Below are 14,496 nucleotides of genomic sequence, written 5' to 3'. Positions count from 1 at the left end.
CATTGCATAGTCTGACACCCAAACCAGCAAACTACCAAAACGGCCATGTTTGAACCCAGACATTAGAATTTTTCACCTCTAGTTCCCTTATTTTAAAGAGAGTTTTTAAATTGGGTTTTTGGTTAGATGTCTGTGATTAACAAACGCTTTCACGTTCACATTTAATTCTACAGTTTTATAACTAAATTTAGATTTTTTTATGTCTCCCAGAAAAGGTCTCTGATAATAAGTAGCAAGAGATAAGAGAGGCCTGGATATTCAAGGTTATGACGACAAAAACAATGATTGCGTGTCATCTCTGAAACTGGTGGTATAGTTCATTTATAGATTAACCTTCATCTATGACAATGCCATTTAAACTTCAAAAAATGTGGTTTATAAAAATTATCTTGCTAAAAAAATTTCCTAATCTGTTATCTTCTATCTGTTATCTACCCTATTGCAATTGACAAATCGTTGCTGATGCACCATGTAATAAGCTTTTTAAAAACAAGTCGCTTTGGACAAAGTTGTCACATATTCTGTGCTGTACCATGTAATTACAAGCTACTCACACTCTATTGTACATATCTGGTAAATTATACAACTCTTTCTACTTGCACACATATACAATGGAAAAGAATGTGACCCACAGTTTGGTTACACATATTACACAACACGAGTCATTAAACAACAACAGTCATTCCATTTCAGTTAAAGATGAGGCTCGGCCGGGCGTCAGATGACGGTTCCTAGAATTACAGAGACATGCATGCACTCTCATACTTCACACCTACACTCAGAATGTAACATTTGCCATGTAGGGGCCAAGAGGTGGTTACACGCACAATCACAGACATGCACACAGACTTGTGTTTCCATAACTTTAGAGGCCATTATACTGATTTACATTTCTAATCAACTGTGTACTCGTAGTATTTAACCTAGCTTTAACCCAACTATGATGGGTTCTTGCTTTTTGAGCCCATAAGGAAGACACTTGTGCAAATAAATGTAGATCTCCCCAATAAGTTATTGCTGTGATTTGGCACTATATAAATAAAATTGAACTGATGTGATGCATAGCTCAAGAAACAAGAAAGACAAAGCATAAACATGCATCAAAAACAAAGTTTTGTGATATAGTCCTTGTTATATAGACACTACAGTAATGTACACTCTGCATATTTTGTTTTGAAGAAGCGAGACTTTCCTGGAATTTTTAATGTGGTCTTGAGCAATAGCTCTCATCTTTTTTATATATATATTTGCTGCTTTTCCACGCATTTTCAGTCCAGTTCTTGGACCTGATCATTATCAGATGAATGATTTTGTGTTTACTAAACCAGTGTAACAGACAACCTAATGAAGCAACTTATCTAACAAAGAACTTTATCTTCAGGAACTTTGTTAATAGCCTGTCACAATTTTTTTTCTTTAGTTGAATCTAAAAATCTCAAGATAACACAGTCTGATAGGTGTAAAACAGTATTTATGAGTCAACAAGGAGTTTTCCCAAAGAGTTATTGTCTAGGACTTAAGCAAACTAGTCAAGTGGAGGACAAAAGAAGAGGTGACAGGCCTAAAAAAAAAATCTACAGCAGATGAACCGTATCTGAAAGTCATGTCCTTAAGAAATAGGGGGGGAAAATCCAGCAAAGACCTGACACAGGACTTGAGAGATGCATCTGACCCTTCAGATGATTCATCTACTGTTCACCACAGCCTCAGAAAAGGTCTCAGTAGAAGGGTGGTTGCCAAGAGGCCATTCTTAAGGAAAAAAAACAGGGAGAAAAAGCTGAGGTATGCCAAGTTACAAAACCTGGACTGAATGCAGAAGAATATGGTCAGAATTCGATTCACCACGCAATATCATGGAAAGTATCTGAAAGTGTCTGATTGGCAGGATGTTCCTTTTTCAGCATGATAATGACCCCAAGCACACTGCCAGGGCAGTAAAGTCGCACCTGGACAGAAGAACACACAAGGGAATCCTATCAGCCATGTGAATAATGTTGAGCCTGGACCTCGACATTGTGTAAGCAGTGTCAGATCATCTCGGCAGAGAATGGAACAAAAGGAAGCCAACGTCCAAAAAAGACCTTTGAAAGATGTTCAAGAAGTCTGGAGAATCACTTCTGAAGACTACTTCAAGAAATCAAAGGAGGCTTGCCTAGAAGAGGCAAGGCTGAGTTGAAGAATAAAGGTGATCATACCAAATATTGACTTTCAAGCTAGTTGTAAAACCTGTTTTTGCCTTAGATAATGTATTTTATGTACGTTTGCACGTTTTAATAAACTGTCGCACCTACTAGGGTGACTCAAGAATTTTTCATAGTACTATATAAGACACATGCAGACCTCCCTTATTATATTTAATCTTTGGTAAACTAATATGTATATTACTACTATTTTCTGTGATTGGCGTGCAAGACTTGCTCTGAAGTGACCTTTCTTTCCTGACATCTACCAAAGTCAGTTGATGGCCAGCTCAGGCTTGCTCACATGATTTTACACTTCTCTGAAATAATTCTTATGCCTGTGTTTCAATTTTCACTTTTTGCATTATGTCCTCACACTAAGATATTGATGCCATTTCTATGTCTGTAAAAACACTATGAAAGCTGAATGTCACCACTGAATAAGCTAGAAATCCTTGAAAAAGCATGGAAGGTTTAATCTATAAGTGTATAATTTAGCAATGTTGGTAACCAAGGAGATCCATGGTGTTGGAAGAACAGCAACATTTTAAGTGTTTACACCAAATTCTAGTCTTTAATGTCTGCTTTAAGGTTATTTTCACTTTATTGATTTCTCCAAGTAATCTTAAGAGCTTGTTCACAATCAAACACTAAAAATAAGAGGGTTTTTTCTAATCACTAAACATACTGTGACCATCCTCCTCGAACAGTGTGGTCATTCTCTTTCTTTGAAACATGAGTGCCAAGCTTGGAGAGGCCGTGTGATTCCTCCTAATTCTGTATTGGCGCTCCACACCCTCTTGCTGTGCTCTATACATAGAGAGTGACTTAGAGGTGTAAAGCTTTCACACCATGGAAATAGATTCATCATGACAGGCTCACAGAGACACTGAATGAAAGCCTCATAGATCTAATTTCAGAAAATAATATGCTTCTCTTTGGGGAAGCTCTCACTCTGAAGCTATGCTACTGCATTATATCAGGATATTGTGACGATGTCATGAACTCAAAGACCAAGAAATCCTTCTGGGTAATAATTCTGTATCAACAGTCCTGTTTTATTCCACAGTAGCATATATGAATCTAAATCTCAACCAAAAAGATCCCAGCAATTCCTCAGCTCTACTACCTTATTGTGGATAACATTATGGAGGCCTGGAGCCTATTCTAGGAGCAGGGATAGGTCAGTAGGTAGAGTGGTTTCTCCATGATTGGAAGGTCGGGGGTTCGAATCCACTGAACGGCTACCCTGAGCAAGGTACCGTCCCTACTCACTGCTCCCCGGGCGCTTGCTTAGTGGCTGCCCACTGCTTCACTGAGTGAATGGGTCAAATGCAGAGAAAAACAAGTAATTTCCCCACGGGGATCAATAAAGTATACATTATTATTATTCTAGATGACACTGAGCAGGAGGTGAGGTAAAGCCTGGACAGGTGACTACATGGATGACCACCTACTGCCTATATCAAGCTCAATTTATAGCTATTTTTTTAATCACATGACAAAGATATTCTGAGTGTGTCTTGAGACAAATTCAGATGATGGTCAGATGTTTGCTCCGTAAACACTAAAAGCACTGTGTGTATATCTGACAACCCTTATTTGCCAACATTTTTCATTATTCAATTCAATGATGCAATTTTTTGCTCTTGTCGCTGCTGATGACTGCAACTCGCTGAGCCTGGTTTCGCTGGTTATTTTCCCCTGTTAAAAGAGAGCTTTTCTTTCCCACAGTCACAAAGTGCTTGCACAGAAAATTTAATCTGATTGTTGGGGTATTTACTAGAATACTGTAAAGTATAAAGTACCTTGATGCAAGTGTTTTGATTTTAAACTGGCTGTTGGCACAACACAACAAATACATATGACATGAATAAAGGCATTAGCATTAGTCATATACACACAGACCACAAGTTTGAGCTGGCATAACATACGGGATGCATATTGTGCTGAAAGAGTGAGTTCTTAAACACACGCTTCCTTAAACACGCATTCATGTGCACGCATGCTTTGGTAAACTTGTTTCTGCTTTACTGAAGATCCCACATTTCCCTCCTTGTGTCTGTCATCATATAATTATGCCACTATGGTTCAAATGAATAGTTCCGGGGAGGACTTGACATCTGCAGATATACATTAAAGTGATGTTATTATCACTGGAGTCACTATAGTGGCAGAACGTGGCCAAATGGTACTGTGCAGGTTCTCAGCTTATCCAAACAAGTCTTTTTCTTCTCTCTCTTCAAGCCTTCCTGTCTTATTAGTTGCTGCTAATATATTCACATTCATTCATATTCATACCCGTGCTACAGATATGCTGAATACCATTTCAATAAACTGTAACATTGTTCTCTGTTTAACTGTTATCAGATTACGACTTATCAAAACAGAACTGGTGAAAAGTCAAAGAGTGTGTTATGAATCTCAGTTTTATGAATAAACAGTACAAGCATTCATGCTACATTTGGATGTGGTTAGCGGGCAGATAACCTATGAGATAGAATAAAGTTGTCGCTAATGTGATAACAGTAGGGGGTCACCGAAAAGGACATTTACTGTCTGCGTTGAAAAAGCATGCATTTCCAAAAATGTATGTACAAAAAGAAGCAAACAGCACTTTATTTAAGATCCAGAATTCTGCTTATCTCATTGAGAATTTTACACACATCATTTACATACCAAAATGATGTATATACAATAAATTTATATGTAATATGGACATTTACATATGCTGATGAACTGAGCGAATACCCTGTCTTCCACATCTATCACTGTCTCACACACACTCACGCACACAAACACACACAGCTTGTCTTAAGTAATCCCACTTTGTTCACTGGAGACTGTGTAGCTAAAAATACTGTGCCAGTAACTGATAGCTCTGCTGGTTGATGTGGAGGAACCCTGTTACCTCTATTACAGACCAGCAGAAGACACCAGGAACAGTTATGTAAATATCTATAACTTCTGTGAAATTGAGGCAGATGATTATTTGAAAAAAGAAGCTTCAATCTTTTTGAATAAAATCCAAAATATTTGTGAATAAACTAAATGTAGCTTAAATTCGTGTGTAAAGTATGGGAATATCAAAAAATAAATGCAACCTCTAAAAACTCCAATTATACTACGACCCCTTTTCTATCTCTATATTCGTGCATACCTGTTTCTTTGACCCACAGCTACTTTAAAAGGTATTATTAACCTTTGCACCCAGGCCCTAATTGATATTTGATGGATGCTGTAGTTGTGTCTTAGTCTTGGGATCGAGTACAGGCACTTAACCTAACCAAGAGAACCACAGGGCAGCCTTTTGATCCTCAGCTCTCACACAGGCAGAACATACCACAGCTTTGTGGTAAAGCCAAGATAGAAGCAATGATTCAGAGTAACAAACTCTCAGGACTAAGAAAAAAGTCAGATTAAAGAGTGAGGGAAATAGGAACTAAGGAAGAGGGTGAAATAAAAGGAAGGCAGATAGGAAGGCAATGCTTTTGCTTAATAAAATAAGCAATTCATCTATAGTTATTTATAAGTTTTTCTGCCTTTTTAAGTATACTAACCTGAAGGGGCCCGCTGGCTGGCATGGTGGATCTCAGCGATGTCAGGTCGATGTCTCGGCCCTGCTCTCCTCTCTCGGTCTTTCCCATTCCCTGCATAATGAGGCCCGTTGAGGAGCAAGCAACTAAACACAGTACACCCTTGAATGCTACTCTCACAGCAGTGAAAATACTAATGCAAGAGCGGCAGTGGTCGTTGTGAAGGGAAATCACCCTGGACGCCAGGCACAAGGCAAGCCCAGGGTGGACAACAGAGGGACAAACAAACAGCTTATTCAGCCTACCCTGGTCTCTCTCCCTGTGCCTGACTCTCGCTTTGCACTCTTTCAGTTTCCCACTGTCTTTTTTTTTTTGCCAGTATTCTCTCCTTTAATCTATTAAAAAATTCTAAAAGGCTCGAAAACAAATACATATTTTGTGTGTCTATTTGTGCCTGTTTGCACAACAAACGCATTGCTGTATTTCTGTCAAATTAACTGAGGTCAGGTGTGCTCCCAGTAAAGCACTGAGGCTTCATTGTTGGGAGTTTGCAGCTTTTTAAATTCAAGGAGCCCAGGCTCTGTGAAACTATGCTCCATACTACACTCAACAAAAATATAAACGCAACACCTTTGTTACTGCTCCCATTCCCCATGGGATGGACGTAGAGACCTAAAATTCATTCCAGATACACAATATAACCATCCCTCCCAAACAGTGGTCACAAATCAGTCCAAATGTGTGGTAGTGGGCACATCTGCTATATTGAGATAATCCATCCCACCTCACAGGTGTGCCACATCAGGATGCTGATCTGACATCATGAGTAGTGCACAGGTGTACTCAGACTGCCCACAACAAAAGGCCACCCTGGAATGTGCAGTTTTTTGCGCTATTGGGGGTCTGGGGACCCAGAACCGGTCAGTATCTGGTGTGACCACCATTTGCCTCATGCAGTGCAACACATCGTCGCATGGAGTCTATCAGATTGTCAATTGTGGCCTGTGGAATGTTGGTCCACTCCACTTCAATGGCTGTGCGAGGTTGTTGGATATTCGTGGGAACTGGTACACGCTGTCGTATACGCCGGTCAAGCACATCCCGAACATGCTCAATGGGTGACATGTCCGGTGAGTATGCTGGCCATGCAAGAACTGGGACATTCTCAGCTGCCATCTGCCCTGAACAATGTGAACCATGATTCATCCGTGAAGCGCACACCTCTCCAACGTGCCAGATGCCATCGAATGTGAGCATTTGCCCACACAAGTCTGTTACGGCGACGAGCTGGAGTCAGGTCAAGACCCCGATGAGGACGACGGGCACGCAGTTGAGTGTCCCTGAGACGGTTTCTGACAGTTTGTGCAGAAATTGTTTGGTTGTGCAAACCAATTGTTCCAGCAGCTGTCTGGGTGGCTGGTCTCAGACGATCTTGGAGGTGAACCTGCTGGATGTGGAGGTCCTGGGCTGGTGTGGTTACACGAGGTCTGCGGTTGTGAGGCCGGTTGGATGTGCTGCCATATTCTCTGGAACGCCTGTGGAGACGGCTTATGGTTGAGAAATGAACATTCAATGCACGGGCGACAGATCTGGTTGACATTCCTGCTGTCAGCATGCCAATTGCACGCTCCCTCATTGCTTGTTGCATCTGTGGCATTTTGCTGTGAGATAAAACTGCACATTCCAGGGTGGCCTTTTGTTGTGGGCAGTCTGAGGTACACCTGTGCACTACTCATGATGTCAGATCAGCATCCTGATGTGGCACACCTGTGAGGTGGGATGGATTATCTCAATATAGCAGATGTGCCCACTACCACACATTTGGACTGATTTGTGACCACTGTTTGGGAGGGATGGTTATATTGTGTATCTGGAATGAATTTTAGGTCTCTACGTCCATCCCATGGGGAATGGGAGCAGTAACAAAGGTGTTGCGTTTATATTTTTGTTGAGTGTATATTATGTGGACTGTTACACCCCGGCCTAGGCAACCGGGGTGCAACGCAGGAAAATAAAAATAAGGCAAAACACACGAGAAAAAAACTAAAGCTCTCCACCAAAAATCCCAAAACGAAGGTGTCTCAAACGAAAATATTAACAAACCCATTCACAACTATTTACAGCAGACTATTTATTTACAACAAACACACCAAACTATTTACAACACGGGGGAGATCGCGACCATGACATACTGAAACACAAGGCTTAAATACATAGAAGGAGCAATCAGGGAATGGACCACAGGAGGGAAACACAGCTGGGGCAAATTAGAACTGACGAGACAGGGAAAACGTAAACTGAACACACTAAAATAACACAGACTTTCAAAGTAAAGCAGGAAATACATAACAGTCACGCAAAAACAAAACACTGACACACCGAAACGTAACATTTCCCCCTACCCAAAAATCAAACATGTAACCCCAAGTGAAATGTTTGATCAAAACCGGATGAAGGCTGGTGGAGGCTGGAGCGGTCCCACGGACCCTCCAGCGAAGGCAGACGAAGGCTGGAGCGGTGCCTCGGACCCTCCAGCGAAGACAAACGAAGACTGAAGCGGTGCCTCGGACCCTCCAGCAAAGGCAGACGAAGGCCGGAGCGGTGCCTCGGACCCTCCAGCGAAGGCGGACGAAGGCTGAAGCGGTCCCTCCAACGGACCCTCCAGCGAAGACGGACGAAGGCTGATGAAGGCTGGAGCGGTCCCACTGACCCTCCAGCAGACGACGAAGGCTGGAGCGGTGCCTCGGACCCTCCAGCGAAGGCGGACGAAGGCTGAAGCGGCCCCTCCAACGGACCCTCCAGCGAAGACGGACGAAGGCTGATGAAGGCTGGAGCGGTCCCACGGACCCTCCAGCAGACGACGAAGGCTGGGGCGGTCCCTCGGACCCCCCCAGCGAAGGCAAACGAAGACCGAAGCGGTCCCACGGACCCTCCAGCGGAGGCAGATGAAACCGAGGGAGGCTGGAGCGGTCCCCCTGACCCTCCAGCAGACGACGAAGGCTGGAGTGGACCTCCCTCGGACCCTCCAGCGATTGGACGAGCCCCCATATGTTACACCCCGGCCTAGGCAACCGGGGTGCAACGCAGGAAAATAAAAATAAGGCAAAACACACGAGAAAAAAACTAAAGCTCTCCACCAAAAATCCCAAAACGAAGGTGTCTCAAACGAAAATATTAACAAACCCATTCACAACTATTTACAGCAGACTATTTATTTACAACAAACACACCAAACTATTTACAACACGGGGGAGATCGCGACCATGACATACTGAAACACAAGGCTTAAATACATAGAAGGAGCAATCAGGGAATGGACCACAGGAGGGAAACACAGCTGGGGCAAATTAGAACTGACGAGACAGGGAAAACGTAAACTGAACACACTAAAATAACACAGACTTTCAAAGTAAAGCAGGAAATACATAACAGTCACGCAAAAACAAAACACTGACACACCGAAACGTAACAGGACACAGGCCATATAATTTCAACATGCAGCTATCTCAAAAACTGGACACGTTATACCAAAACTATCTGCTTGGCTGCAGACTACTATTGATGAGTGAAATGCTTTGCTACTCTCAAGGTTAACTTTGTAACATTTTTCATACCACTTAAGAAATATTAGGCTTTCCACAACTGTTTTGGTTGCCTCTAACAGCCTGTGTATTGATTTCCATTCAGCCTATTTTACCACATAACATCAGAGTCCCTTTACATAATTCACCTCCTCTCCCCACCTACAACACTTAAAGTAAGAAACATAAACAATGACTTATAATGACTTGACAAAATGATAAAGTGAGTCTACTAATTAGTGACGTCAGTAAAGAAATACAACAAAAATTACATTACAAACTCCACATAGTTAATAATTATGTGACATGAGGTAATACCTTGCTGGTGACAATGTTAGCAAAAAATAAGCTAAGTTTAGCCAGCTAGCTGCTATGTTAGCTAACAGGTGATTGACTGTAGTTGACTTAAAATCGCATTTTTATTCATTTAAATGAATACAAATGAGTCATTTATTGACATTGACAGTGATTTTTTTTTGTTGGTTAACTGTGAAGCTTTAAAAGCAGCTTTATGTTACAACAAATGACAAGTCTAATGACAACCCTAAAAAGATTATCACCCAAAGGTGCAACTTACGTCTTAGCTCTCTGTTAATCATTCTCCAGCCTGACACTTTTTATTGGTTAGAATTTGTTTTGGGGTTGTTGTTTTTTACAGGCAGCTACAATTTTTATGATCATTTAAATATTAAAGACTTTTGTGTAAATTTAGGTGTGACTCCATCCAATAGCCCAGACATATTAAAATATTGTTGCCAGATAAATATCCAACAAATAAACAGGCCAGCTTTCTAATCTGTGCTAAATCTAAATCCATCTATATAGTACCTAAAACATACTGTAAATAAAAGAATCATTCAAAATGTGACAGTCCCAGCCCATTTTAAACTCTAGTCAAGAAAAACTTACACTGAAAAATTCTGACTTTAAATTCAGCCCAGCTGGCTTACAGATTACTCTCGATATGTTACCCATTAGTATCTGTTCAGATCCAAAGATACACTAGCTGGCGACCATTTAGGACTAGAACAACAAAACTTTTATAATGTAAAAAAACAGGTTTATTATAGTACATAATTTAATGGCCTCTGTTAGAGCTTGACTGAGAAATACAGGAACTGAAAAAGGCACCAAAAATAACCCTCCATAAACAAATACAGCAACGGCACAAACTTATGATCTGTTGTTATTTTACTTCTCTTTCTTTCTCACTCATACGTATTTAACTCAACAAAGCAAGTGTTTTCTTCTCTCTTTTTTTAAAGACATTAACATTCAAGGTCAAAAATAACTAAATAAACTGCTCTAAACACAAATCCTCAAAAATCTCAGAAGGGAAGAGTTTCATTGTGTGAAGTGAGAGAACATAGCACACAGCAAATTCAGAAACAATGTAGCAATACAAAAAAACTGAGATATTTTACTGTTTCATGGAAAATTTTCAATCATTTTGAACAACAGATCTAAAAAAAAGGTTGAGACCAGACAATAAAAGGTTGGTAAGTAAGTGCTACTAAAAAGAAAGAGCTGTAGGAACCTTTTGAACTATCCATCCATTCGCTTCCGCTTGTCCTTTTCAGGGTCGCGGGGGGCGCTGGAGCCTATCCCAGCTGTCATAGGGCGAGAGGCGGGGTACACCCTGGACAGGTCGCCAGTCTGTCGCAGGGCCAACACACAGGGACAGACAACCATTCGCACTCACATTCATACCTAGTGACAATTTGGATTATCCAATTAACCTATCCCCACAAGCTGCATGTCTTTGGACGGTGGGAGGAAGCCAGAGTACCCGGAGAGAACCCACGCAAACACGGGGAGAACATGCAAACTCCACACAGAAAGACCCCGGCCTGATGTTGGAATTGAACTCAGGACCTTCTTGCTGTGCGGCAACAGTGCTAACCACCGTGCCACCGTGCTGCCTACCTTTTGAACTAATTAGATTAATTGGTTACAGGTTATTAACATGATTGGATATAAAAACGCATCCAGGTTTCTCAGAAGTAAAGATAGAAGTTAGTTCACAAGACTGCAAAAACCTTTCTGTAATTTGTGGAACAAGATGAACATTTTTAAGTGTAAAATAATGAAAAGAGTTTGAACACAGCATCTACAGTACCTAATATCATCAAAATAATGTGGCCAAATCTCTGTGCTCAAAGGCAAAAAATATATATTGCATAGTCGTGATCTTCAGTCCTCAGGTAGCACTACATCGAAAACAGGGATGATTCTTTGATCAAAATCACAGCACTTTGAGTAATCACTGTATGTCAACACAGTTTATCGCGCCATCTACAAAGCGCTATCATGCACAGAGGAGGCCGTACATGAACATCATCCAGAAATGTCTGTGGGCCAAAGCTCAATAAAATCAACTGAGGCAAATTGGAACGCTCTTCAAAACTAAAGATGAGAGAGACCTGCCTTCAGTTCAAAACCATATGGAATTAGCATCTTACACTGGAAAGGCAAAATGAGTGCTGAAAGGCAGATACAGGTTTTAGAGCAACATACACTCCCATCCAGGCTCTCCTTTTTAGGGAAAACCTTGCATATTTCAGCAAGATAATGCTAATGTAACTGCATCTGTTACAGCAGCATGGCTTCATAGGAGAAAGTGACTGTCTGCAGTCCTGACCTTTCACCAACTGCAAACATTTGGCACATCATGAAACGAAAAATAGCCTGACGTTGTAAACAAAGATGTCCTTTAGGAGCAGTCGCCACACTAACATGCTTGAAACTGAAACTAACACCAGAGATAAATCAGATGACATTTAATTAAAATAAAAGGACAATACAACCACTGAATGGTTGTGTCAGCATTAAAGATAAGCAGCTTACTAGAATTATTATGCAATATATCTTTGCTACAGAGCTTTTCCTCTCAAATTTTAGATATGTGTCAGTGCGGTTAAAAGCAGAAATATCTTCCCTTTCACTTCTTTTTTAGTTTGCTGCTTTCAGCTTCCAGGAACTGTACTAATCTCAGCTGACACTGTCCGAGGAATTATTTTTGCTTCTGTGGTTTTCCAGAATTAAACATCTGTCGTCTTTAAGGGATTTGGAGATGAATAGTAATTATTTAACAGCCTGAAATGGGCTACTTGACTTATGTGAAGTTTGTTGGCCCATTTAAGTAATAGATTCCAAGTTAATCCGTAAATGAGAGGTTAAAAGCCAACTGTTGTGCCCACAAGTTTTTTTAAAATTCCGTAATCGTTCCTAGAAACCACTGTTTACACGAGACATCTCATTACTCAGCCAAACCTTTTCATTCTTCGGTTCCTAGAAACAGAGAGTCTTTGGACTGTGCCAGCTAGAGAGCACGCTGACTTTAACCCAGTTCTTGCTTAAAATAATACCTGCTGTGGAGACAAAATAGTTCCACTTATGGGCTAAAATCTTTACTTACTGCCATGGTTTATAGAGACCTACAGTGGGTTTTTGACCAGCAGCTAAATGTGTAATCCCTCTCAAAAATAGTGTTTCACTGTAAAGATAAAATGGCACTTTATGGAGAAGCTTCTTGAGTTCAAACCTTCAACAAGGAGGTTTTTAACTACTGAATGTGCAAATGGGAACTAAAGAGCAGTTAGCGCTTAAGCTCATGTGTTTCATTTTGCTTCAGTAATCCCAGAGCTTTGTGCTGCTTTAGCTCTTCATGTAGCAGTTTAGCTTGACTGTAAACAATGCTGTATGAAGGTGTTGCTTTCTTTACTTAAAGTGGGATCTGTGCTCCTCCCCAGAGTATTTTAGAGGTATTTACTTCCCTTTCCAAATTCATAATAGAATTACAAAAGAGGGCTGAATTTTGTACACATTCTAAACCACCTTAAGGCAAATGCGATATGTGATAGTGGATTAGATAGATAAGACTGACTTGACTCGACTTGACTTGTTGTGAATCACTTACAATACCGTGCAAAACACTGAATGGGAGCTAAAAGACTTCAGTGCCCGGAACTGGAATACTTTTAATGGAATGTATTTTATTTATAGCATCCAAGCAGATTTCTGTTGTGATTTGCACGCAACCATTTAAATTGGATGAAAAATGAGTCATGTTACTTGTCAAGGTAAAAGTGATACACACACCACATGGACCAGGGTGAATAGTGTTCGCCCTCAGAAACCCTTGAAGGACCATGTGGTGTTTTAAATCTACTTAGAGCTGCAGGCATGACACTCATAATGAGGAGTTAAGGTATGAATTGTTTCTGTGAGCCCTTTACTGGGAATGCAATGGGAGGCATTTTAGAGAGCACTACCGACTTTCTTTTTATATGCAAGCTGTAAACAAAAAGAAGCAGTGTGCACTTTCTAAAATTATCCTGCAAGATCTTGGTTAAGGCAATGCAGGAAAAACATAAGTAAATATGTTAAAATGGCAGCATGGTGCAAACTTAGCATTCTGAAGCAATTTTTCTATGAAAGTGTCCTTGTTTGGGACGTCCTGTGTACGTGAACGAGGACACACACATGTATGGAGGCAACTAATGCCATCTACAGTCTTAGCAGTGTTGGGGAGGCTACTTTGAATACACCTCTATGTACCCAGCTGGAAAAAGTTGAACTACACCAAAGTTACCCTAGGGAGAGATTGATTTGACTAACTCAAGCTAGGTGGAAAAATAGTTCAAACCATTAGAAAAAAAGGCAATGCACATGTGATACAAAATTACAAGAAGATATGAGTTTACAGGCCATACATAAACAACAGAAAAATGCCTCATTACTTCTGGTGCAAGGAGTTTGAAAGAATTGGTTTTCATCATCATGCTGGCATCTGAGCATGACTTAAGGTAATTCAAATCATTGAACTGTACCTCCTGACTGTGGTTATAGTGCTGGTGCCTCGAGAAGCATGCAACTATCGGTCAAACATTACGGCATGCTGTGTAGTTAACTGCACTAACAGTCCTTCTGTACTTTGTACTTTTGAGAGTGAAACTCCACTATTTTATTTGAATGTTCCTCACCACTAATGCATCCATATTGATGCCCTTTCTCACCAAGTTTACTGATATTAACTGATAATTTAACACTTCACTGTCTTCCAAGTAGGCATGTCTCTTCCTCCAAAAAAACCCAAGATGGCTAAAATGTAATCTAAAGTCTTCAAAGCAGGGATCCACAAACTAAAGGTTTAAGTCTGGGTTTGGGTCCAGGTGGTATTGTGCCCTCTAAAAAAGC

The 14,496-nt window shown here is 40.8% G+C and overlaps 1 protein-coding gene across 8 annotated transcripts in view; it reads right to left on the bottom strand.

Annotated features, from left to right (window-relative positions):
* LOC146555709 (ninjurin-2-like) overlaps positions 1-6,019 on the bottom strand; it is a 37,111-nt gene extending 31,092 nt beyond the window's left edge. For 5 of the 8 annotated variants that reach the window (XM_085252537.1, XM_085252532.1, XM_085252533.1 and 2 more), the window contains exon 1: positions 5,741-6,019. In XM_085252537.1, the coding sequence (XP_085108663.1) occupies positions 5,741-5,836 (96 nt within the window). In that variant the 5' untranslated portion in view covers positions 5,837-6,019. The remainder of the gene's footprint in view (positions 1-5,740) is intronic. The other 3 variants (XM_085252536.1, XM_085252534.1, XM_085252535.1) reach the window with 3 other exon arrangements.
* Between the last annotated feature and the right edge of the window lie 8,477 nt (positions 6,020-14,496).

This window comes from Mchenga conophoros, linkage group LG17, assembly GCF_057382185.1.
Source record: "Mchenga conophoros isolate Kocher_MC1m ecotype Shallow Benthic linkage group LG17, M_conophoros_male_GT1.1, whole genome shotgun sequence".
NCBI classification, from domain to species: domain Eukaryota; kingdom Metazoa; phylum Chordata; class Actinopteri; order Cichliformes; family Cichlidae; genus Mchenga; species Mchenga conophoros.
The sequence above is the reverse complement of the archived record's forward strand: the minus strand, read 5'-3'. Positions and strand labels throughout refer to the sequence as shown.